This window comes from Rissa tridactyla, chromosome 1 (assembly GCF_028500815.1).
Source record: "Rissa tridactyla isolate bRisTri1 chromosome 1, bRisTri1.patW.cur.20221130, whole genome shotgun sequence".
NCBI classification, from domain to species: Eukaryota; Metazoa; Chordata; class Aves; order Charadriiformes; family Laridae; genus Rissa; species Rissa tridactyla.
In genome coordinates, this window is record NC_071466.1 from 216,161,870 (window position 1) to 216,184,823 (window position 22,954).

Consider the following 22,954-nt stretch of genomic DNA (forward strand, 5'->3'; position numbering starts at 1 on the left):
GAAAAGGAGCATCCTGCACCTCCTGGCATGTAGAGCTGCACGTGCGTGTCAACACTTAAGCATCAAGGAAGCAAGGAGGGTTGGCCAGCCAGCGGCGTGGGGACAGCTGGAAGAGGAGAGAGCAAAGGAACAGGGATTCCAGGAGTGGAGGAGTGATGGAAAAGCAAATGTAAGCCTGCAAATCAGAGGACAGGGACATAAAGAGGCATGGGACCAGGGACAGTGAGAAAAGGGTGAAAGAAGCACCTCAATCCCTGCAGAGAGCTCCAGGGAACTTGTAGAGAGCTTGTAGGCTCAAGCTTCTCAATTGGGAGGAGAAAGAGATTCAGGGAGAGGGTTAGAGGAGGTAGAGGGACCTGAGGAAGCATGTGCATGTGTGATGGGGAGCAGAGAAAATGCAGAGACACTGCAGGCCTCCCGTGCTCCTCCAGCAGTATTTCCCATCTGCTCCTCATCCCCTTGGATCAGCGTGTGAGGCAGAGGGCTCCCCGGTGTCTGTGTACCAGAAACAAAAAAAAGAAGAAAAAGAAACAGCCCAAGCCTCCAATGTACCCGTGACCCCCAGGGAACATCTCAATACAAGGACAAGTGCCATTTAGACAGATAAGTGAGGAAACGACACCCCGGCACAGCCCCCTCCCTGCCTCCACCACACAAGACCCCTGTTCAGTGGGTAACACCGTCCAGCTTTGTGAAGGCTGGAGCTAAATTGCAGACCTCCTGATAAATCATGACAGATCCCATGCATAGAATAGAATCATAGAATAATAGAATGTGTTTGGTCAGAAGGGACCTCTAAAGGTCATCTAGTCCAACCCCCCTGCAGTAAGCAGGGACATCTTCAACTAGATCAGGTTGCTCAGAGCCTCATCAAGCCTGGCCTTGAATGTCTCCAGGGATGGGGCCTCCACCTCTTCTCTGGGCAACCTGGGCCAGTGTCTCACCATCCTCATTGTAAATAACTTCTTCCTAATGTCTAAGAACTTCTTCCTAATGTCCTAATGCACCAACCCTTCCCCACTGTGTTATCAGGGACTTGAAACACACGTTCATACTCAAAACACACATACATCCGCACCTCCGTGAAATGATGGGACCTTTGCATACTGTATCTCTGGGTTTCGGTGACAAATCTTCCTGTATCCCTTGTTTAAACAATCTCCCTATAAAATACGTTTTTATATATAATGGAGCCTCTGACAGTGAAAAGCTGTTGTATCCTGCTCCTGAGAGCACAGCACATCTGATAGCACCAACAAGTGCTGCTCATCACCTCTTGGCATTCAGAGGAGCTGCAAGGGAGGACCTGCTACAGCCACAGGCCACAGGGCTGAGCTGGGTTCCCCATTCCCCGTGGAGCTCAGGGAGTCAGTTCCAGATGAAAACTCCCATGTGTAACCCAAGGACCCCACAGTGCACTGTGGAAACTGCTCCCATGAAGATATTGACCTTAAAAAGTCCAGGGGATATATTTTTTTGGCACGAGAAAGCCTCTTCTAGTAGCCAGATTTATAGTGACAGCTCCTTGAAGGTGTTTCAAGTTAAAGGGTGCCTTGCTGAGCTAAGTCCAAATGCCTCATTGCAGAATAGTTTGGGGCGTGGTAAGAGCGATACTTGCTGGGACTGCCAGAGCCGTGATAGGACTGGGACAAGCTGGAGAAATTGGCTTCATCATTGAGGCTTCATTCCTTTTGAAGACTGGTGAGTGATGGAACCAAGCCTGGCAAAACTGCTTTTAATGGAGTAGCTACACACCCAACAGAATCCCTCTTATCTGCGGGGCACAGCCAGGGTTGAGTCCAACAGACAGAGGGAGGAGAAACCTCCTCCTTCCCCAGGGATAGGACCATTCCTGGTGCCTGCCTGCCTTTGAAAAGGTCGGGTCATGCCATCACCCTCCTTTCCCTCATCTCCAGTGACCTCACAATATTGGGGATTTCTGTGGGCGGTGAAAACCTCTGATAAGTCAGATCTTCATCCATTTATGAGAAGAACTGTGCAACATGGCATGTACAGTGGATGGATATATGCTCCCCAAGGCCAGCCTGCACTGCTCCACGCCGTTCACAGTCCTGCCTCCAGCAAAGGCAAACCCTGCGCTCACTCTCAGCCACCGAGGCTCTACAAATGCTAATTCATTCGAGCACTTGAAGTGCGTTATATCAGGAGCACACAGATAGTGTCTGTATTGCCGTGATGGCAGCGCTGTCATTCGCATTGCTTGCTACGTCGCAGATAAAATCAGAAATGGGCAAAGGCTTCTGTAGTGTTGAGTGTTTCACTAAATCAGATCAGATTTTAAATAAAAACAATCTGTGCCCTTTTCACCAACATCTCTTATACAGAGACCCTTCAGCATCAAAGATGGAGGAGATGATTGAATAAATCACAGGGACTCCTGAGTTCTCTATAGGGCTCTGTCAGCAACTTATGGTCCTAAAAAAAACCTGCCTAAGCTTGTGCTTCAGAATAGCCAAACACAAAATGAGTCTGTTCATGCTGTAATGGTCAAGGCAGTGCAGGTAGTCAACACACCAGCAAGAATATGTTCTTGGAAGTTTCTGGAGGAAAACAACAAGGAAGGAGGAAGTTTATGGAGGAAAACAACTTGCTCCTCTTGTTCCAGAACTCATTTTTTTAGGAAGTGAGAGTGAACAGTGCTGCCCTGTTGCCCTTTCCTAGAGATAATCAAGTCAGCTCCTGGGTGTGTTATGAGACCAACCAGTCCAAAGGAGCCAAATGTATTGTCTCCATAAATCTGAAGGGCTGAACAAAGCCACTGATGCTATCTGAGGTGACCTGTTGCCAAATGGGCCTACAAAAAAAGGAAACTCTGGGGAAATCTGAAATCAGTGGGTTGATTATTGGCATATTGTCACGCTTAAGGGGTTTGACCATGCAGGAAGCCCCATTCTGCTCAAAAAAAAAAAGTATCCACTGAATAAAAGGACAAGAAAGCGGAACCATGTCTTGACCAACATCTTCCAGGAGCTCACAAGCAACACCTGCCTCCATCTTCCCACCCCATCCCAGCAGGTGACTGGGACTGTTTTCACTTCAGCACTGGAGGTGCATCCTATCCTTGCCCAGCATGGAGCAGATGAGAAGGCAATCCCAGCTCTGTCATCATGTCCTTTCTTCTGAGTTACCAACATCTTGCAGCCTCTTTAATAAAGACAGATTTACAGAGTTTCTCCCCTCTCCACTCCAACTTTAAGGTATTCATAGCTTAGGGAGATGGTTGGAGACATTGTAGAGACACAAAACATTTTAAAAAAAAATTATTCAAGCAGAAGAGATGACAGTCATAGGTTGGAAACTATAACGCACCAACTTTGCATGGGAAGAAGGATAGCCAGCCTGCCACATCTGAGCTCCTGGACCACAGCAACCCCGCTAAACACCTCCCTCCAAAAAACGCACGTATCCCTGCCTTATGGGCCAGGAGAAAACTACTTTTAGCTTAGGTAAAGGCTAATAATTTCAGTGTTAGCCACAGCCTGGAAAAGAGACACCAGAAGAGGATATGAGGAGGGTCTATAAAATCATGGCAAATGAAGAAGAAACTTGTTTTTTGTTCTTCACTGCTACTTTTTTTAAATCAGGAATTAGTGGGTGGTAAAACTGCTACAAGGGTGGGTGAGAAGAGCGGACATTGCAGCCCATCTCCATCCTGGAGACTTCTGACTGTTGACCACTGCAGAGCAACGCTGTCAGAGCGTCAGAGCACGCCACACAACATCTAGGGGGGATCTCGGTGTTAAAGAACTGGGTAATACTGGGAGGACACCACATCGCTCTGAAAGTGCTACGGGAATGTGTGTTCCCAAGCAAGACATCCTCCAGGCAATTCATGAAGGCAAAAAGAAGCACATCAAGTGGATGTTTTATGTTTGGTGCCACTTACATGATCCAAGGTCAGGCGGTTAATACTTGCTCAAAGAATCACTGAACCCTAACGTATCAGTGAACATGTCACACTTGGACTGGTGGCTTCCAGCATGCAAAACTATTTCCTCCACCCACCCCAAACAGCAAACTTCCTAAGGCCAAGCACTCTGCTGAAATCAGTCAGACTTCCATGTCCTTCCTTGGAATCTGGCTGTTAGTATTTTCAATAATAATACTAATAACACAACAGGAACATTACGCTAAACTTGGCCTGCGCCCTGGCAGGCAACGTCCTACATTCTTGATCACTGTGTCTCAAAGAGGCTCCAGCTTCTCCAAATACTCCAGTTGGAGCCAAGTGATTCAGCGCTACCCTTCTCCATATCTGTGGCAGATGTAGCCACAGTTTGAATGGGGGTGGAGAGCAATGTGGTAGGCAGCAGATGCAGTAGAACTCCTTGTCATGTAGCCAGTAGGACGCGTACTGCATAAAGCAATGCTGGAGGTGGGTTCTGCCCCCTTAGTTCTCCGCCTCTGGCCTCCCAAAAATTGCATCAGTGTGTAAATGCAATGGTTTCTAAGCACAAAAAATCATGAGACCAACGACAGAGCACATCTTTGTAGTAACTGTGTGTAGTAACTGTGTTCACTATCAGAACTTCATGTGCAATTCTGACGTCCATAACATGATCAAGCTTAAAGCTTTCAAAGCACCATGGACTGACGGCTTTTCTTACCTGCTTCTCAGACATGATGTAGAGGTGTTCGTGATCCATCGAGAAGGCCATATCCCGTAATATGGGGCCAGTATCCACCACCTGCATGATCTCATACTCCAGAGTGTTCTTGGTGGTCCCATCCACACGGATCTGCAGAACAAAAAACAAAAGCAGGGAGAGAACATGAGTATTTTTCCTCTTTCTATGGAGACTGTAGAATAATCACTGGAGAAATGCATTGTGGTCCAGGTCTTTTGGACAACAACCACTGTCATTGCAAAATAAGGACAAAACAAGTTTAACTGCTTCTGCTGGTCCCATCAGCACAAGACCACTGTGGAACAGTACAGACCCTACTCGCTTTTATCTGGCACTATCACTCTGTTGCTGTCATTGCGTGGACAAATCTCCTGAGCTGAAAATGATGGCACAAAGGGCAGAATCTGTGGTGATGATGAGCAAAAGATTAAAAAAAACACACAAGACTCTGCAGGACTGACTCACTCAAATACTAGTCAGACAGTATTATTGTTCTTATTGCTAATATTCCATGGGGCAATATATTATTGCAGAGTGTACAACACAACACAGACTATTTCTCTTGTTGATTACATATATCAGACATTGAAATCAGTCCTGCACAAATGTGGCACCTTATGATTCCAGCCACATCTCATAACAAGGTGTCACTTAGGAACATCAATAACTGGAATTATGAGAAGGAACCAAACACACAGTCCCAGTCTATCCCTGACAGTGACCCAGAGATACAGAAGAAAGTGTACAAAACACTGGAGTTTTATTTACTTGTCTAAAACCAATTTCTAGATACGGGGCTGAAAACAAGCTGGAGAAGGTTTTTAATCCCTTTCAACAGTATAATCACAATTCGGGATAATCTAGCTATCCACAGGAGTGTTGGGTCCCTCTGGACTTTGTGAGGCTCTGGGCTTCAGCAAACCCTTGGCCACGTATTTCAGAGATGCATCCACATTGCCTGTCTCCCTCATTACATTTTCAGTGAGTAGCCTTTCAGTTTCTGAAAATCACCTATCCTCCAGCAACACAAACATTACAGCAGCTTTCCCTAGAAGACACAAAATTGTATCAGATCCGCTTCGGGTTCCACATCACGATCTCCATACCTTCCTGACCAAAGGCCCCCAGTCCCTGGTTTGCACTTGTGCAGTTTGATAGCTGAGCAAAATGCACCCTTCCCACCCAAAGGAAAAAAACAAGCTGTGGAGAACTTATGGTATCAAGACCCATTCCCGCTGTTCCCTGGCACACAGTCCATGAGTTTGTTCCTTCTGTATCAACCTTTCAGCCAAGAAACTGAGCCTGAATCATCTTCTATATCAGAAAGGCAAAGAGAAAGGGAGAGAGGGAATGACAAAGGGTCTGGAAAGCCTGTAAGAGCAAAGGGCAGCACTGATATTTGATGATATACCATATACGAGCATATATAAATATGTTATATGAACATATGATATATGATTCTTATCTTCCTCTTTCCTCGATCTCCCCACATGCTGTATGACAACAAAGAAACCTCATTTCCCCTAGAACAATAGGGGAAACGAGGCAGAGAAGAGTTAGAGGGTCTCTCTGTGCCAGCAAAGTGTGCAGATAGTGCTCAGGGATGCTCAGATCCTGTGTGCAACCCATCGGGATGCTCAGCCTCCGAAGAAGTGGGCACACATGGAGGCTTTGGCTGTTGGGCTGGCCAACTGACACTGGAGGATTTGCAGTTAGTTTTTCATCTTAATGGATCTGGTGACAACAGCAACGCACTCGGCAGCACCAACGCATGAAGACGTCAGGGCCTGAAGCCCAACACGGAGCATCCGTGCCTCCCGCTGGCTCTGACCGCCTGGGAGGAAAGGGCTCGCTTTTGTCCGTGGTCCCTAATGGGTGAGTTCTTCTCCTCAGAGTCTCTCTTCTTGAAAGTGGACATTGATATGATTCACCCATGAGGTCAAGGGCAAAGAGGCCAACGGGCTCAAGATGAGGACAGGCAGGAGAAAGGAAGGAGACAGAAAGGGCTGCAGGTTGGGAAACACGGGAGTCCCCCTGTTGGGGCTCTGCCCAGGGCAACTCGAATGCTCCCATGGCAGGAGCTTTTCCTATTTCCCATGGGGGCTTTCCTGCACCAAGTTCTCACTCTCAGGGAGCAGTTGCTGAGCTTCGCCTGCTGTTTCAGCTTTTCCTCTCCCTGCCAAGTCCCCTGTGGCTGCTTGTTCTCGTCAGAAGGCTGCAGAAGATCCTCGCTCTCTCCACTGATCACTCTGCTAAACAAACCTTACGCCTTTGCTGCTTTGACCTTGATTTTTCAGCATCGTCAGGGTCAGATCTGTAGGCCACTAGATATGTAAGCAGCCAATTATCACCCCAGGGCTCAGGCACTGTCCTCAGCCTTTGCCAGGCCCCATTAGAGGAGATGGAGCTCAGAGATGGAAGAGGCAGAGAAATGGTCGGCTGGAGTTAACACACCGCGCAGACAGGAGGCACAGCCCCCAGGGATCTCCCCTATGCATTCGGTGCAGGTAAAAGATTGCAGAGGTTTCACACCAGGAAAACAGAGATACTCGGAAGTGATTTAACAGCTATTGCTGGCCTAATTGCCTGCAAAATCATTATTTTGCAGAGGGGGAGGGAGGGAGGAAGTGGGCTCATTCCACCGTACATGTGCAAACACACGCACATGGGCTCACGCACATGCAGTCCAAAAACTATAAGCACAGATAGTTAAAGCTAGTAACTAAGGAAAAAGAAAATTCAGAAGAAGGCTAGAAAGTCTGGCAGGCATTAACCCACACTGCACAGACCGTGTGAGCCCTGCACCAGCAAAGAAGTGATTACTGTAGCTTGCAGACAAAAATCTGGCCCTTAACTCAAGCCATCCCTTTACCTGTCTCAAACTATGGCTTTCTTATGTTTGACCCCAGGCATGGAGCCCACCTTCCCTGTGCATTCTTCTCAGTTCTGAGCATCAAACAACACCACAGCAATTTCTCTTAGAGAGAGATTTATTCCTGGCTCCCAGACACCCACTAGAACCAGGGCATTTGGATTAGAAAAAAACAATAAAAAAAATCAGAAGAGTCTGTGAAGGGGAAATGAGAAGATTCTCATCAAAGCCTGCAAGTGATCACCACTAAAGTCAGGGACACTGATACAATCTCTGCTCGGAAAGCTCCCCAAGTTGCCAATTGCAGGGAATTTGAAGCACGCACGAGCAGTTTGCTCAGTTCCTGCTCTTCTTTGCCAGCATCAGCTACAAGCCACACGTGGAGCTGGGGTGCTGGGATAGATAGAGTTTTATTCTGACTGAAGTATGGGTATTCTTATATTCAAGATGTTCTTAGGCTGTGGGATTAGAGCCTGACTGACAGTCCAGTGGGGATTTCTCCTTGAAACTGCCTGGAAACCATGAGCATCTATGCAAGGCAAGACGAAAGGGAGCAAGAAGCGACGGAAGGAAGGGACTCCAGGACCATACATGAGTCTCAAAATGCTCAGTCCACCACAACCGCCACTACCAGACATGTGCACACTCCCACAAACACTCTCATCCCCTCCATCACAGCAATACCCGTTCCCATTGCCTACACATCTGTCTTGGACAAGCACACGCTCCTTGGACCACAAGATGCTCTACTCAGCACCCCAAGCTCCCTTACCCTCCTGTAACCAAACACACTTGTGCAGAGCTCCCGGGGACCAACGCGGTTTGGCAGCACATTAATCCGGCTTCCCGGAAGGCTGTACTCACTGGGCTTCATTCTGCAAAGCCGGCTGCTATTAAAACATCAGCATGATGCTTCCCGAAGGTCAACTACCAGGGGACCTATTCTGGCAGCTGCTTGTTTGTTTGTCTGAACATTATCTAGGTCTGGCTGTTTATTTACATCCATTGAAGTATCAGACAATAAATATCCTCTCCCAGTAGCAAACAGATGCTTGCACTCGAATGTTCTGGCTAGCGTTGGCTTCAAAACGATCTCCTTAATGAGCAAACAACACTATTAATCTTTAAAGACACAGGCTCTGGCCTTCCCTCAGCTCCCACCCTGGCCATGGCTAGCCCTACAGGCATCCTGGCAAGGAGCCCATGGGCCTGATGGATGAAAGAAGGTAAGAGATACCTTCCATCACTTGACTGGTGCTTTTCAGCATTATCTGGGTCTCCCCAGCTGCTGTGGGGTCCACAGGAAGGTGATGCTTGAGCGCAGTCTCCTGGGCAAGTTGGTGGCAGGTGCGTCAACCACATTTCTAAGAGGGAGATAGGTTTTAGAGGTTGGGATTATATGGTTATCAAAAGAGAGGGACACAATCATGGGTATGGACTCAAAAAGGTCAAAGAAAAGCAGTGGGGCTGGAGGACAAAGAAGGAATTAGTGCTACCATTTAGTCCCATTGCTGGAAGACAAACAATGATCATGGCAAAAAGCAAATATTTTTAAGCTCACGAGAGCAACAGAAACACCTGCCTTCCAGATTGGAGCATTGACCCTGTCCCGTAGTCTGAGAGGGCCACAGACCTCTGTTGGCATGTCATTCCTCCACTAAGGTGGATGGGGACGGTCTCTTTTGGAAAGCCTCATTGTGCAGATGTGGAAACTAGGTGAGAAAGAGGTGAAGTGACCGAGCATGCCAGCAGCGGAGCTGGGAAAACGTCTCCCAAACTGTATGTATATATTAGTAAATAGCATAGCAGAAAAGGAGATACCTGTAAAGGGACTTTTCCTGCTAAATTTCAGCATGCATACTAGATGTGCTTCAGTTTTACTTAGACCCATCAAAGCCTGATCCCATAGACTGAATCAGTATTTTAACGTCATCCAGTTTTGTTTTATCCAAGAAAAACTCAGTTCATACACTTTAAGACTTCTCTGCTGTATGAATCACAGCAAATTAAGCACAGACAACTGATTGTCTTCAAAATTGTCTTCAGGATCACTTCAAAAGCACAATCTCAAGCCCGGACTGTGCTGCTTCCTCACCTCTATTTTATTGTCTTAGCAGCTTGGACTGGTCTCTGTCAGCAAAAGAATGGATCATTTCGTCTGGGCCAATTGAGCTCAGCTGTTTCCTACTCTTCTAAAACCATCACCTCTGGCCCAGAGCATCATTCCTGGCCCACCAGAGTCAAAATGAGACCCTCTTCATTAACTCCTGTGTATAAAGCATTTGAAATCCATCCAGGACTCCTGAGACCATGGTCAGGAGCAGGATCATGATGGCCTGCCAGGAGGACAGCAGGAGCAGACGCTGGTTGGATGATAGTAATTGCAAATAATTAAATGAATAACTAAGTGGAAGAGGAACTGGTGAACCATGGCTCACTCAGCCAACCCGTCTCTCCCCGCCACTCTGCTTTTGTGCAGCGTCAGCAGCCCCCGGGCTGATGAAGTTAAAGGGAATTCATCATTGCCATCCCCAATCCTTCCAGACGGGGCTCCAACAGCTCCTGCTCAAGTCATGCTGGTGGTTTATTTTGGCCATGAAATTGCCCCCGTTCCCAGGGGAGGTGAATAACTGGCTACCAGGAAGGTTGCAAGGGTGGATTTCAAAGGCAAAGCCCCGCAGGTCACAGAATCCATCCCTGCTGCCTCCTCCTGGATGCAAGGGAGTGAACACGGCTGCGGCACTGCCTCTGAAAGGAGAAATATTTTTGGGCAGGGAAAGCCAGACCTGGCAGGACAATCTCTGTCCTCCCTGTATCCTGAGGCATCCCTCCTTTGTCCTCCCTGCCTCTCTTTCTCCTAGGGTTTCTCACTGAAATCACCATCATTATTTCTTACTATTGGATTAAGGATCCGCAAACCTCATTTCTACGAGATCCAAGCAGCCCTGGAGCCCAGCACATCAATCCAGGCTGCTCTGAGCAGTGCCCAGCCACAGTCTTATGACTGCACAGGGGCCTCTAATACTTCATTGCTTTTCCAATATCAGTTCCTCCCTGTTTTATGAACCTAATGTTCCCCAGCGGATGCCGGGACTGCTGGCTGCTGCTCCTGGCATGACGAGGGGGCAAAGACACAGCAGACAGTGTATGATCTAATGTCAAGCCATTATGATGATCATCTATTTCTGCTTTTCCATTGATTTGGGTTACATGATGTAGCTCTATTGATCTTGGCAAAGACGAGGAAGGGGCTGGTGACACTCCATGCTCCTCCTATTTCTCTCCGTTTTGGCGTGTGTTTTCCAGTCGAATAATCCGTTCTAATTTGCTTAAAGCCTATTAACAGGAGATCAATTTCTAATAAAACATGGCATTTCAATAGCCCTGTCTATCTACCGATCCAAAAGGCTTTTAGAAAGACTAATTGAAAAAGCAAGGGATGAGGTATCTCTTGCTCATGCCTAATAGTCAGCAGCCCTCTCTCTTTTCTTGTACAGATGTTTTAAGGTGCTGCTTGCATGGTCGATGCCAGCCCATCCAAACACAGATCTCAGAGCACCTTCAGCCATATGGAGAGCAGGATCCTGGAGAACCAGGTGTTTAGTCTTCTCAACACTCATGCTTTCAATGTTGTCTGGATCCCAGTGTGTCGTGACGGCAGCCCCTCTCACCAGAGGTGATGCTAGCTGATCTGGAGAGGAGAGTCGACGCCAGCCTTTTGCTTCTAAGGGAGACCCACACCCTAAATTTGCAAGTGCCCTCCAGTTTTTATCCTGGCAAGGCTCACTCTAAAACTCTGTCCCAAGCTCATCAGTGCCTGTGTGATCACTCGTGCAATTATATCCACAGACCCAAAGTTGTACACACAAAAATACCCCTGCAGAAGGCACCTACAGACACAGCAAGCTCACTCCATAGATGCATATGCACATCTGAGTGCACAAATCTGCTCCACAAGACAGAAGCGACAGCAAAAAGGGTTGGTCTTGCAATCCCTTCAGGTTCCTGGTCTATATTTCTTTTATCTAGAAGATCTAAATCTTTTGGTTAGCAAGCAGGTAAGGCTTATTTGCTACAACATTGCAACAGCCAAGGAGAATGCTTCTTATCCCCTTCTCCATCCACGCAGTTCCCAGGGCCTTTTTTCCAAGCAGCAAACACAAGAAAACAGCTTCCCCAGAATACCGCCGGCTAATCCCTGTCATCTGCAGGCGTTGCACTGTGATCCTCCCTCCGCACACCCTCAGCCGGGCTCCGGCAGGGAGCACGGGTGGCCACACTGGGCAGGGGCACGGGGTCTAATCCCTGCAGAGGAGTCACCCACTGACCTCTCATGTAATCCAGCCAGGCTGCAAAATTAGGTCAAACAGAGACGTGCCTATCTGCTGGATATGAGATCTCCCTTGCAGGGCAAGCGCAGCACCCCGGAGCTGAGGAGGATTCCTCTAAATTCAGCAGGGCCAGGAGAAACGTGGGGCAAAATGTTGATGGCCATCAGTTTTCCTCTCCTAGACAGACGTGGGTCACCACACCTTGACATGGCTACCTGGTGGTCCAGTTTCATGGTGGGTCACTGTCTCACAACATGAAGATGATCAGAGGGCTGGAGCTCCTCTGCTGTGAGGACAGGCTGAGAGAGTTGGGGTTGTTCAGCCTGGAGAAGAGAAGGCTCCGGGGAGACCTTATAGCAGCCTTCCAGTACCTGAAGGGGGCCTACAGGAAGGATGGGGAGGGACTCTTGATCAGGGAGTGTGATGACAGGACATGGGCTAATGGCTTCAAACTGAAAGAGGGTAGATTTAAATTGGATAACAGGAAGAAATTCCTTACTTTAAGGGTGGAGAGACACTGGAACAGGTTGCCCAGGGAAGTTGTCAATGCCCCATCCCTGGAAGTGTTCAAGGCCAGGTTGGACGGGGCTTTGAGCAACCTGGTCTAGTGGGAGGTGTCCCTGCCCAGGGCACGGGGGTTGGAACTAGGTGATCTTTAAGGTCCCTTCCAACCCAAACCATTCTGTGATTCTGTGATTCTGTGAACATGCAATGATCTGGGATACGCTGCAATGAACCTTCTGCTTTGGGCCAGAGGGTCCTGCAAGCCAGGAGACAAACTCCTAGCTGACAGAGGTCCCCTTTCTTTCATAGCCCATGGCATGACTCCTGTGCCACCACTGTGCTTCCCCACCCGCTTTTATAGCAAGAGATACTCCCAGCTGCAACGGATTTATGATCTAAATTAGATATAAATAAAAGACCGGCCTTTCATTCTCGGCTCGGACAGCACCTAGCACCTAGTTTATGACTGCTGCTCCCAGTACTATAAAAATAATAAATACAGGTTAATATGTGGCCAGCCAGGCTGCACCTGGACTGTGGGGCTCACTCCAAACTGAAACAGTTAGAGAGCTGGGCAGAAGGGGAAAGGGAAGGAGATGACCATGTCCTTTTTCTCCCTCACCAGGGGGAGCATGTCAGGTATATGCAGCTTTCACATTCACGAGCCAATTGACAGATGACATCATTTTTGAAAGCATGGTTTACACACGTTCCCCTGGCGCTCCCTGATTGATAAATTAGACACTCATGAGCCATGTGCTAATCAATGCAAATCATTAGTTTGTAACAACACACGGCAAGCTCTGCAGAGCTCATTTTTCAAGGTAATGGCCTGCCAAGTGATCAGCGTTCAGACACGAGCCCTGCCAGGCGATCTATTAACAGACTGCTGGCACTCACCTATGACATGGGCTGAGGCCTTTGCTGTCCCCCAAGGATGGGGTTGTGCTGCTCAGTGCAAGAGTTAGAGCCCTGAACCTGTTGTTCCTCCTCTGTCCTCTCCAGGAGACATCACAGCTCCTGGGCCTTGCCCAGGCTCCGCTGACTGTGGCCACCTTGGTCCCAGACATCTTGGTACAGTTGCTCTTGCTGCCAGGCACCCCATGAAGACTTGTTCTCTACCTACCCCAACCCTGCAAGCTAAAATAAAAGTCATTTGAGACCAAAAAATTGTGCTTTGCCCTCTGTCAGTGGAAAATTAAGTAGGGCACTCAAAGCATTCACCTGCTAGGTGAATAGGAAACTTCCTAGGAAAATTCATGTTGACAGAAGTGGCATCTCTAAGAGGTGATGTTTGCATCAGGCATGTGTTTGGCCAAACAAAGAGGCCATTCAAACACTGTAGCCACCAGATCTTACATCTAAACTTTTGACTTCAGGTCTTACAAGAATTGCTCAGCTCAGTGGGTACTCTGGGAGAATGAAACTACATCAAGGAAAGACCTGCCACCATTGACCTTTCTGACAGAACAAAGGAAGAGCAGGAACACAGGATGAATCTGTTCCTTCACCGAAGGAGCCCGTGTAGCCTCTGTGTCTGCTTCCCGAGCTCTGCAGGATTTAAATCCCTCTGGCAACAGAGCAGAGTGTCTTCATCCATGTGTTGCTTTATCAGGCTTATATCCTACCACAGGATGCTCTATAGAGCACCTCCAGGTCCTCCACGGAGAAAAAAGATTCTCTATTTGTCATTCCCAGAGGTAAAGTTCAGCACTCACAGAGAGCATCTTGTTGCTGGATGCTCGTATTTATGACCCCAGTGGATTATCTCAGAGGTCATCCCAGTGCCACTCCATTCATGTGCCCTACGATGGGGCTTTTGGATCCTGCAGTTGTGTCTCTAGCACACCTATGGCTACTCTACATCAATCAAGTCATCTCCTGCTCCTCACAGCACCTTATTGCATGAGCTGAAAGGGAATCCTCTGGACCCATTAGCTCTGTAGGTCTTCTGGTACATCATGAGATATTGTTCCAATTTTTCAGGATGCAGGAATTCAGATGTACGTAAAGCCACTGACCTTGGCAGGAAGGGTACAGATCTCCAGGCACTTTCATTTCTCCAAAACTGGTGGAATTTCATTTTCATGGCCAACATTTTGGGGAGGGGACAGCTAGCTTTGAAATGTTTACCCTGTTACTGCCTGGTTCTTCAGAAAGAGAACATAAACAGATGCTTTGAGTCCATGAGTTTTGATTGAGATTAAAGGAACAACAATGCAAACAAAAAAAAAAGTATGAAAATTAAACTTTTACATGCAAGAGCATTCATTGGGTGGCAGCACATAAAGTGCGAAACCCCAAATGCCTGCCTACCTCTGGTCAGCTCTTTAGCATGGTTCAAACTGTAGACAAAAACAATTCAGACAAGTGGCACTACCAGAAAGGCTCAAAGCCCTGCGTGCTTTTGGTTCAGAAACACCCAGAAGCACAGTATGTGTGTGAATGGGACTGGCCAGAGACAAAGACCTCAACGTAGTTGGCCTGCAGTAGAAATCCTTACATGGAATGGCTTCGAAATTGAGGCATGTAGTAATATGGGATGGTATGAGGGCAGATGGATCGAAGCATGGGCTGGATCATGAATATAAGTCCTTTATAAGTGTCTTTTCATGGAGCTGAGGGACCAGATTCCTCCCAGAGATGAGCTCATCCCGCTGTGCCAGGAACGCGGTGACCCGGAGGGCTGGGAGCCCCGCGGCGGGGGGTGCAGAGCAGCACCACAAAGGGCCCTTTGACTGCAGCCAGACGGGGTGAGCTTTGAGACACCCACGGATCCTCACGACATTGTGTCACTTGAGAGGAAGCCAGCTGCCCTTTGGCAATGGGAGGCATGGACACATGGGCAGGAGAGCACAGGCAGCAGAACACACGTCAACACAGCAGCACGGAAAAGGGTGGAAATACTCAAGCAGACAGGGCAGGCAGGGACATGGAGGCACCCAAAGACACACACACAGAGGCGTACACACGCTCTGCCCACCAAGGCTCATCTGCCTGGATTGAGGGTGCGCTCCCTGATGTGCCACAGGGTCTTGGTCACCAGCAAGGGGACACGCGGTGATGTAAAGATGAGCACAGGCACGCACCGAATGTGCATTCACACCCACCAGAGTCTGGCATGGGAGCACACGTGGGGCGCACAGACTTCCCCCCAAAAGGACCTGCTCCCTGGGAATCTGATCTGACTACGGGCATTTACACACACCTCGGGTGGCGCGGTGCCCTGTGCAGCTCCAGGCATCAGCGAGGGCAACAAGCTCAATCATAGCTTGTCACATTCAATCTTGGAGATATACAGATGCATCTGCAATTTCCCTTTGCAGCGCATCAGAGGCAGACTAAAGCTCCTGCTTTGCTGAGGATTTGCGCATTTTCCCTATTTTCTCTAAACAAAACAAATCAAAACTCGTATTCCAGAGATTGTATCACTGGTCAAGTAAGATGCTCTGTTCTTGCACCGATATTTGTGTCAGGTACTTGTGCTAAATAACTACAGAGAGATGCAGAGAGTGATGGGCTGTGAGTACATAACTGAAAACAGAGTAATCTGGGGGCCGGAGCTCTTTCCTCACTCTCTTGCTATGAGCTATGGGCTGGACACATGGATGGAGTCGTGGCTTGGGAAGAATTCCTGTCAGCAATGCGGGGACACGTTATCTCCAAGGCCAGGGGAAAGAGGAACCTGAAAGAGAAGCTCTCCAAAGAAATCAGCCAGCTCAGACTCTCTGTCCAGTCCTTTTTGTCAGTTGACATCCCTGGGGCTAAGGTCAAGATAATGAGGTCCCACATATCTCTGGGCCCCAGCCCCACTGACAGGGTTGTGCTCTGTAAAGGTTATTGTAATTCAATTGCTGACTTTTTCAGCTCCTGGGCTTCTCAATGCCAAGGTGACCTATTAAGAACTTAATATCAGATAAAAAACATCCCTTGAAGCCTTTCTAACCTTCATAATCTATGTTTATCCCCAGGAAGAAAAAAAAAAAAGGAAGAGAGAAAGAGCGAATGCTTATCTTCCAATATTGCCTCAGATAAAAGGGAAATACCGTCTGTGGACAAAGCTCCACACTTGCCCTTTCTCCCCTTTCATGCAAGCAGCCAGAAAAATGGCCCAGCGCTGGAACAGTGGATGAGACCTCTTCCATTCACCTCCCATAGACTGATCCTCCACTGAAGGCTGTTCTCATCTGCTGATCCACCAATGGTTCCTCTGCTTTTGTCTCTGATGTCTGACCAATAGACGGTCTCTGTGCAGGTCAGCCTCAGCACAGACCATCTTTCTCACCAGCCAGTCCCAATGAGTAGCAGTGGTCCTAGGAAGTGCCAGCTCTTCCATCACCCAACTTCCATGAAGACCAAATCCCTCAGCAGCCATCTCTGCTCAGCTGTGTCTCACTGAGGCCTTCGCCTTCCCAAGGCTTCCTCTCATTTCCCATCAGCTGGTCCCTCATTAGTGACCCAAAGCCATCTCTCATGCTTTTTTTCTTCCAAGGCCACTAGACAATTTGTTGGTCCTCTCCAATATCATTTGGCTGGATTCACCTGCAGTCTCCAGCACTGAGCTACAAGCTGTTCCTAGTCACTACCAAATGGAGAAACAGCTGCCTCTCCAAATTCCTGCAGAAAGGACCACACCAAACACATTCCTGCTCATTCCCTCCCTCTCCATCTCCTCAGTCCTTCCTGAAAGGACCAACAACAACCTCAGCTTGTGCAGGTTTCAAATGGCCCTGTGTACACTATATGGCTGCTTGGCTTCATCAAGGACCCGTAGGATCCCCAAAACATCCAGCCACCTATGCTGAGAGCTACTGCTGTGCTGCCTTCTTCTGAGGATGCCACATGCACAAACATGAATGGCGGGAGGAAAGCATTAGCAGCCATGGCCCTCGCTCCACCTCAGCTAAGAAAGCAAAGAGAGGGGGGCATTAGGGCTCTAAGCTCTGGTGCAGGAGGATGAAGGGCACTAGGATATAGAGGAGACATGCAATGAGGAGGAAGAAAAATGGTCCCGAGCCCAGAGCCCAAAACCCAGCTCCCTCACACTGAAAACATGGGGCCAAGTCCAGCATGGTGAATTGCATCGGAGGTCGCTGGATATGACCTCAATGGAGCAGTGAATACCAACAGTCCTCCTTCCCAGCAACCTCCTTTGCACAGCCTCTTACTCCAGCCTGAGCTGGTTACACCAAATGCTCTCTATTCTCCTTCATCCTCTTATTTGGCTCCAGGGTTAGAGCAAGGGACTTCTTAGAAAAATTAGAATCTTAAACCTTAGCTGAGCTATGAATTGGCCATATGACTTTAGAGACGTCGCCTACCCTGTCAGTGCATCCCTCTCCACATTTTTCATTGAAACGTTTGTGGATTGGATGAGTTTTAGGGGACAGCTTCTGCAGCTGCAGGAAAGGTTAAATGGAGGTTCTTGAGATAGGAAGTATAGACTCAAAAAATACCACCAAAGTAGCGTGCATCACTGTACACCCCTCAGGTCAGAGCGTGACATGGGGGAAAACAGCATATTGTATGATCACATACCCATGGCTCTCAGATCATTATTAGGGGCATCTCCAGAGAGGGCTGGGGAGAGTAAAAATTGATTGGCATTGGAAATCTTCAAATGAAAAGTATTGTGGAAGTTAAGCAATTATTACCTCTGATGGCATAAGAATAGCATGTATATCCAGACCCTTAATCACAGGGGTTCCTTGCACATCAATCAGAATTAGCCAAATGTCTGTTCAAAGCCCTTGATTGAATTATCTAAAAGTAATTCAAATGAATTTAAAAATAACGGTGTAGTAGGCACATTTTTAATGCCGGTAAATCACCAGCCAGGACCATCAGTGTAAAGTCTCCGCGTAAAACAAGACACAAGGTGGAATTGCAGTGGTCGAGCATGGCAAGGAGTGATTTCCTCCCAGCCAAGTGCACCCCAGAGTCTGCAGAGCATTAATACAGGTCTATGGGAGAAAAGCTGACCACCCCATGGAGGAAACAGAGCCCTCCGTGTGCACTTAAAAGGATTTGGAGGTCTGCTGGGAACTGTCTTAAAGGAGCTGTATGGCACAGAGGGCAAGGAACAAGGCACAATCAAGAGAGAATTAAGAGAGCCAGAGGGATTTATCAGGCAAGTGCTGACACATTATTCCACTTAGACAGAGGCAGGGGACTCCTGGGAGAGGAGAAAGGCTGCTTGAGCCATTCAAGTTGGGGTCTGGCTGCTGAGCTGGGAATCAGATCCTAGATCAAGTTGTTGGAGAGTTTAAGTTGCTCCATCAAAGGAGTTAGAACAGCTTTCGTGAGTCTAACATGATCCTGTAGCATTGAACCAGCCCAAAAACCTCTCCCCCAACGGAACTTCAGGTGAAATATGAAATGTAGGGACATTCAGAAAACAGAGAGCCTGGAAAAGCTAAGTGCAAAGGAGGCCCTGATGGACCATCTCTAAGGATCCTTTGGCTGAGCCGAGTGATGCACAAGGACCACAGCCCAGCAGGGAAGCCAGATCAGAGCTAAAAAGATGCACTGTCCTTCCAACAGACCAACTTGCAGGTCTGCACCTCTCTTGGTGCCCCGTATCTTCCTCCAGATCCTCTGGTTACTTTTTTAAGTACCAGAGCAATGTCCTGTCAGAGGCAAGACAGCTGGTTACTTTTGTTCTAATGTAAGAGATTGAGATGTCTGAGCTCTAAAAGTAGCATCCCATAAGGAGCTGCAGGAGTCCTCCATCCTCCAAAGGCCTGTGGCTTGCTCTTCACCTACACAGCTCGTTATCTCTGTACAAGCAGCTCATGCCTGGCCACATATGAGTGGAGATCAATAAACAGATCCTGCCTGAAAACTTCTGGGGACTAAGTGCAAGCATTCCTGGGGTGGTTGCTAACAGAGTAGAAACCGTACCCCAGACACTTCTGCTGCAGTTGTATGCCTAAATAGTGGAATTTGGGAAAAAGCCCAGGACTGCTTCCCAGAGATGCTCATGGCACTGCTGTGTCTCAGGTCCCTGGGGTGCCCAAACAGGATCTTTCCCCGCTCTCTTGAACATGTCAAGTAAGGCAGGGAGCATTGCGGCAAACCCAGCTGAACCTTTGGGGATGGGAAGTTGATAGAAGAATAGCTTGTGCACGATCTTCTTGTATCTCCATAGCCCTCACCTATCTCCCATGGGCCAGGGAGAGACAGCAAGAGCGTGTCATTCACGGGAGACGAGGGATCACTTTCCTCTGGGACCTCGAGGTAACCCGGGCAATGAAACTCTACCCAAAGCCATTTTGACATAAGGTCGTGGTGCAAGACAAAGCAAGGTCAGGAGTTCAGCGTCAATACAGCGAGTGCCAGTCATGACACAAAAGACCCGGGGATCAGATATACCTGCCAAGCGCTGCTTGGGAGGGAGGGTATTCAGATGCATAATTACTCCCCCTTTCATCTGTGCTGCTCTTCCCCTCGGTTCACACGGCTCTCCTGGCTTTGTCCTTGCCCAGGTTGCCTCCTAGCAGGGTACTAGCCAAGGCACCCTTTCGCAGCCACACAGCACAGATGGTGGCGCAAAAGTTGAACGATGAGGGATGTAAGAGCTTAATTCCCCCTTTCACTGAAGCAACAGCCCAGGCTTCAGCAGAGTCACTCTTAAGAGCAACCGGTTACATCTGTGATCACCTCTAGCTTTGTGCTGGAGAGATTCAATGAGGTTACCCCAGATTTACACACCAGTGGCAGCAGGGACTCCAGAGGAACTAATGTGGACTGGTGACGGCAAGAAAAAAAATAGGACCTCAAACCTCCAAAGAAAGAGCAACTCCTTTCCCTTGAAGTCCTGCCAGAGTGTGTTAGTGCTGGTATTTCATATTTCCAAAGTTTGGAAGGTTGTTTAGTGAAATTCCAAGTCAGGGAGACATAATATGCAAAATACTGTGCATTTTGAGGTTACACACTGAATCTTCATCCAAACAACAGCTTGAAATAATTGAAATACTGAGAATTTGCTTGAAATCAGCCCCCTTACTGGAATTACCACTTTCTTACTCTTTCCCAAAGCCTGATCTCCTTTTGAGGGAAAGCCTTCCCTGTTTCCGAGGTTTTGTTGTGGCAAAATTAGATCAGTTTTGTGAAACTGAAACAAAAGGCAGTAACCTCAGGTTTGGAGGTCTTCACACTCCCTTGAGGATGCTTCACACCATCCCTTAGGGAAACAAATTGGGTGAGCCTGGAGCTCACTTGTTTCCTTCTCTCTCTACAGATCTCCCTCATAAGACAGAAGGGAAAAAATAAAAAAAAAGGCTTTTTAATAGTTACTTAACCAACCCTTATCAAGTTGCATCCAAGGTCTGCTTGATCCATGGGAGATGGTGAAAAAAGTAGAGGAGGTGAGCGGCAACGCCTGTGAGGCCAGTGCAAAAGGAGGGGGAAGGAGAAGCGGTTGGATACGGGCTGTCACTTATTTTTGGTCACTTCTAGCCCAAAATGACCCTTTCTGGCAGAAGCTTCTCTGCGTGTGCAGCAGATGGCGCAGCTGCAGTAGCTGTCCCACTGCCACCCACTGCCACCCACTGTCCCCACGCCAGCCCCAGGGCCGTATGAAGGGACATCCCTCACTACCTGATGGTTTCATCCTGCCCATTTTTTGGCTGGGTCCCGTGCCATGCAGCTCCCAGCACTGGATTTTAGCACTCTCCGAGCAATTTACAGCGACGAAAGTGGGTCACCAGCTGTCCCAAAGAGGGGGGACACCTCCGCAAGGGATGCAGGAGGCACAGCTCCAACATGCAGAGATGGATGTGCCATAAAACCCCACATTGGTGCCTCCTGGGACACTGGCATCATTCACAGCCTTGAACTCAGCCTGAGCCCTCCAGCCCTCCTCAGGACGTTTAAAACAGGGTGAGACAAAGGACAGGCTACAAAACGGGCCATGGGGAGCAATCCTGCGTTGGCTCAGGTGCTTCATTTCCATAGCGGGAGGGAAGAGCCGTGTTCCTGGTGCAGGGCTCGCCTCCACAGGCAATGCCAGTCTGGGTGATGGAGACCAGAGCCCGACCAGCTGCCCCAGGAGCCAGAAGCCGACCTCCTCCTGCACCCTTCTGGGCCCAGCTGCAATCATCGGAGCAGACTGGCGCTTCTCATCACAGCCATAATGGTTCCCACTGGACTACTATTTCTGTCCGGGAGTGACAGAGGAAGGCACTGTGAAGCCTTTATTTTTGGGACTCCAGGCTATCTTTGCAGGCTTTGTGGTTTAAAGGGACATGCCTGCTCCCTTTATGACAATCGGCTGCTTCTTCTCTCATCTTCAAAGGCTAAAGCTAAAACTTATTAGACTGCCAATTTTGTCCTGGGCCAACAACTCCCCCCTACCCCTTTGTGTCGGGAAGCAAAGCAGAGATGATCATGCCTCTCCTTTTTCATATTTTTTTTTCTTTCTCTGCTTTTTTTATGCTCTTTTGGAGGAGGACTAGATGGTTGCTTATAAAAGGGAAAAACTTGTGTTTGTACACAGACTTGTACACAGATCTCTTGGCAGCTGGGAAAGAAAATACGTGTTATTCTGCATGGAAGCTTCTTTGCAGTTGGTGGCAAACAAACTACAAGAGGAGGGACATGGAGTAGGAAGGAGAAAGAGTTAAAGAAGTTCTTTTTGGTGAGGAGGTGGCCATGTCCTCTATCTTTGTTTGCAGTTGCCTTCCCCGACCCGTCCCCCAAACTGGGAGCTCTTCAAAGCTTCTTGCCCTTGGCCCACGGCCTTGGGAGCAGAGCAGACAGTCACAAGCAGGCTGCCAGCCAGCCAGCTGCCACCTTTGTCCCTGCGGTAGCACTAAAAAGCACAACTGGGAAGCGTCTGGGGGATTTGTTTCCTTCTTTTTTTTTTTTTTTTCCCTTCCGAGAACAGTCGCTTTTTTTCTTTTTTCTGGAAACACAGTTTTCAAACCCAAATTCACCCAACCCTTCTGTGAAAGGCATTGCATTTCTTCCCGACAGCCACAGGGTGTCAGCAGCTATATGGACTGGGTCCCCTAAAGGAATCCCAACTCCTTGAGACGTCCCAGCACTGGAGTAATCCTTTGGGATGGGTCTCATCCTGCCCAGTCCCCCCCATCAGAGTTTCCAATGACCAAAGGAGAGTCTCGCAGGCTGCTGCCCAGGGTTTACTCCAAGCCCCCAGCACACTGGCACAGGGATTTGGGGATTTTAGGGCACGGAATGTCAGTTCTTCCCCGGTGGAGAAATGATCCAAAATGATCCATGAGCTGGTGGCGTGTCCTGGCACAGGAGGGCTTTGAGGGGCAGCTGGGGCTCTGGGAGAGGAAAAAAACCCCAGAGGTGACAGGCGTAACAACTGTTTCCAAATCTCTGTGTCTCCGAGGGTCTGAAGCAAACTTTTAGGAAATATTAGTAAGGAGACTTCAATAGGATTGAGGACAACCAATTCAGACCCCAAAGACCACCTTTGCAGCCTCATTAGTGCATTAGTTGTGTGTTCCTGACCAGCAACAAAGAGCTTTGCCATGTCCCACCTGTGAGTTAAAAACTGCCCTTCACCTTTCCAGCTTCACCGGGGAGGGAAGCCGCAGTGAAAAGCCCCAGGTCCATGTGCAAAG

At 48.4% G+C, this 22,954-nt stretch overlaps 1 protein-coding gene across 4 annotated transcripts in view; it reads right to left on the minus strand.

Moving 5' to 3' along the window:
* The window catches only part of PLXNA4 (plexin A4), a 477,975-nt gene that overhangs the window by 235,532 nt on the left and 219,489 nt on the right, over positions 1–22,954 (minus strand). For all 4 annotated transcript variants that reach the window (XM_054221427.1, XM_054221409.1, XM_054221417.1 and 1 more), the window contains exon 4: positions 4,629–4,760. In XM_054221427.1, coding sequence (XP_054077402.1) covers positions 4,629–4,760 — 132 coding nt within the window. The remainder of the gene's footprint in view (positions 1–4,628; positions 4,761–22,954) is intronic.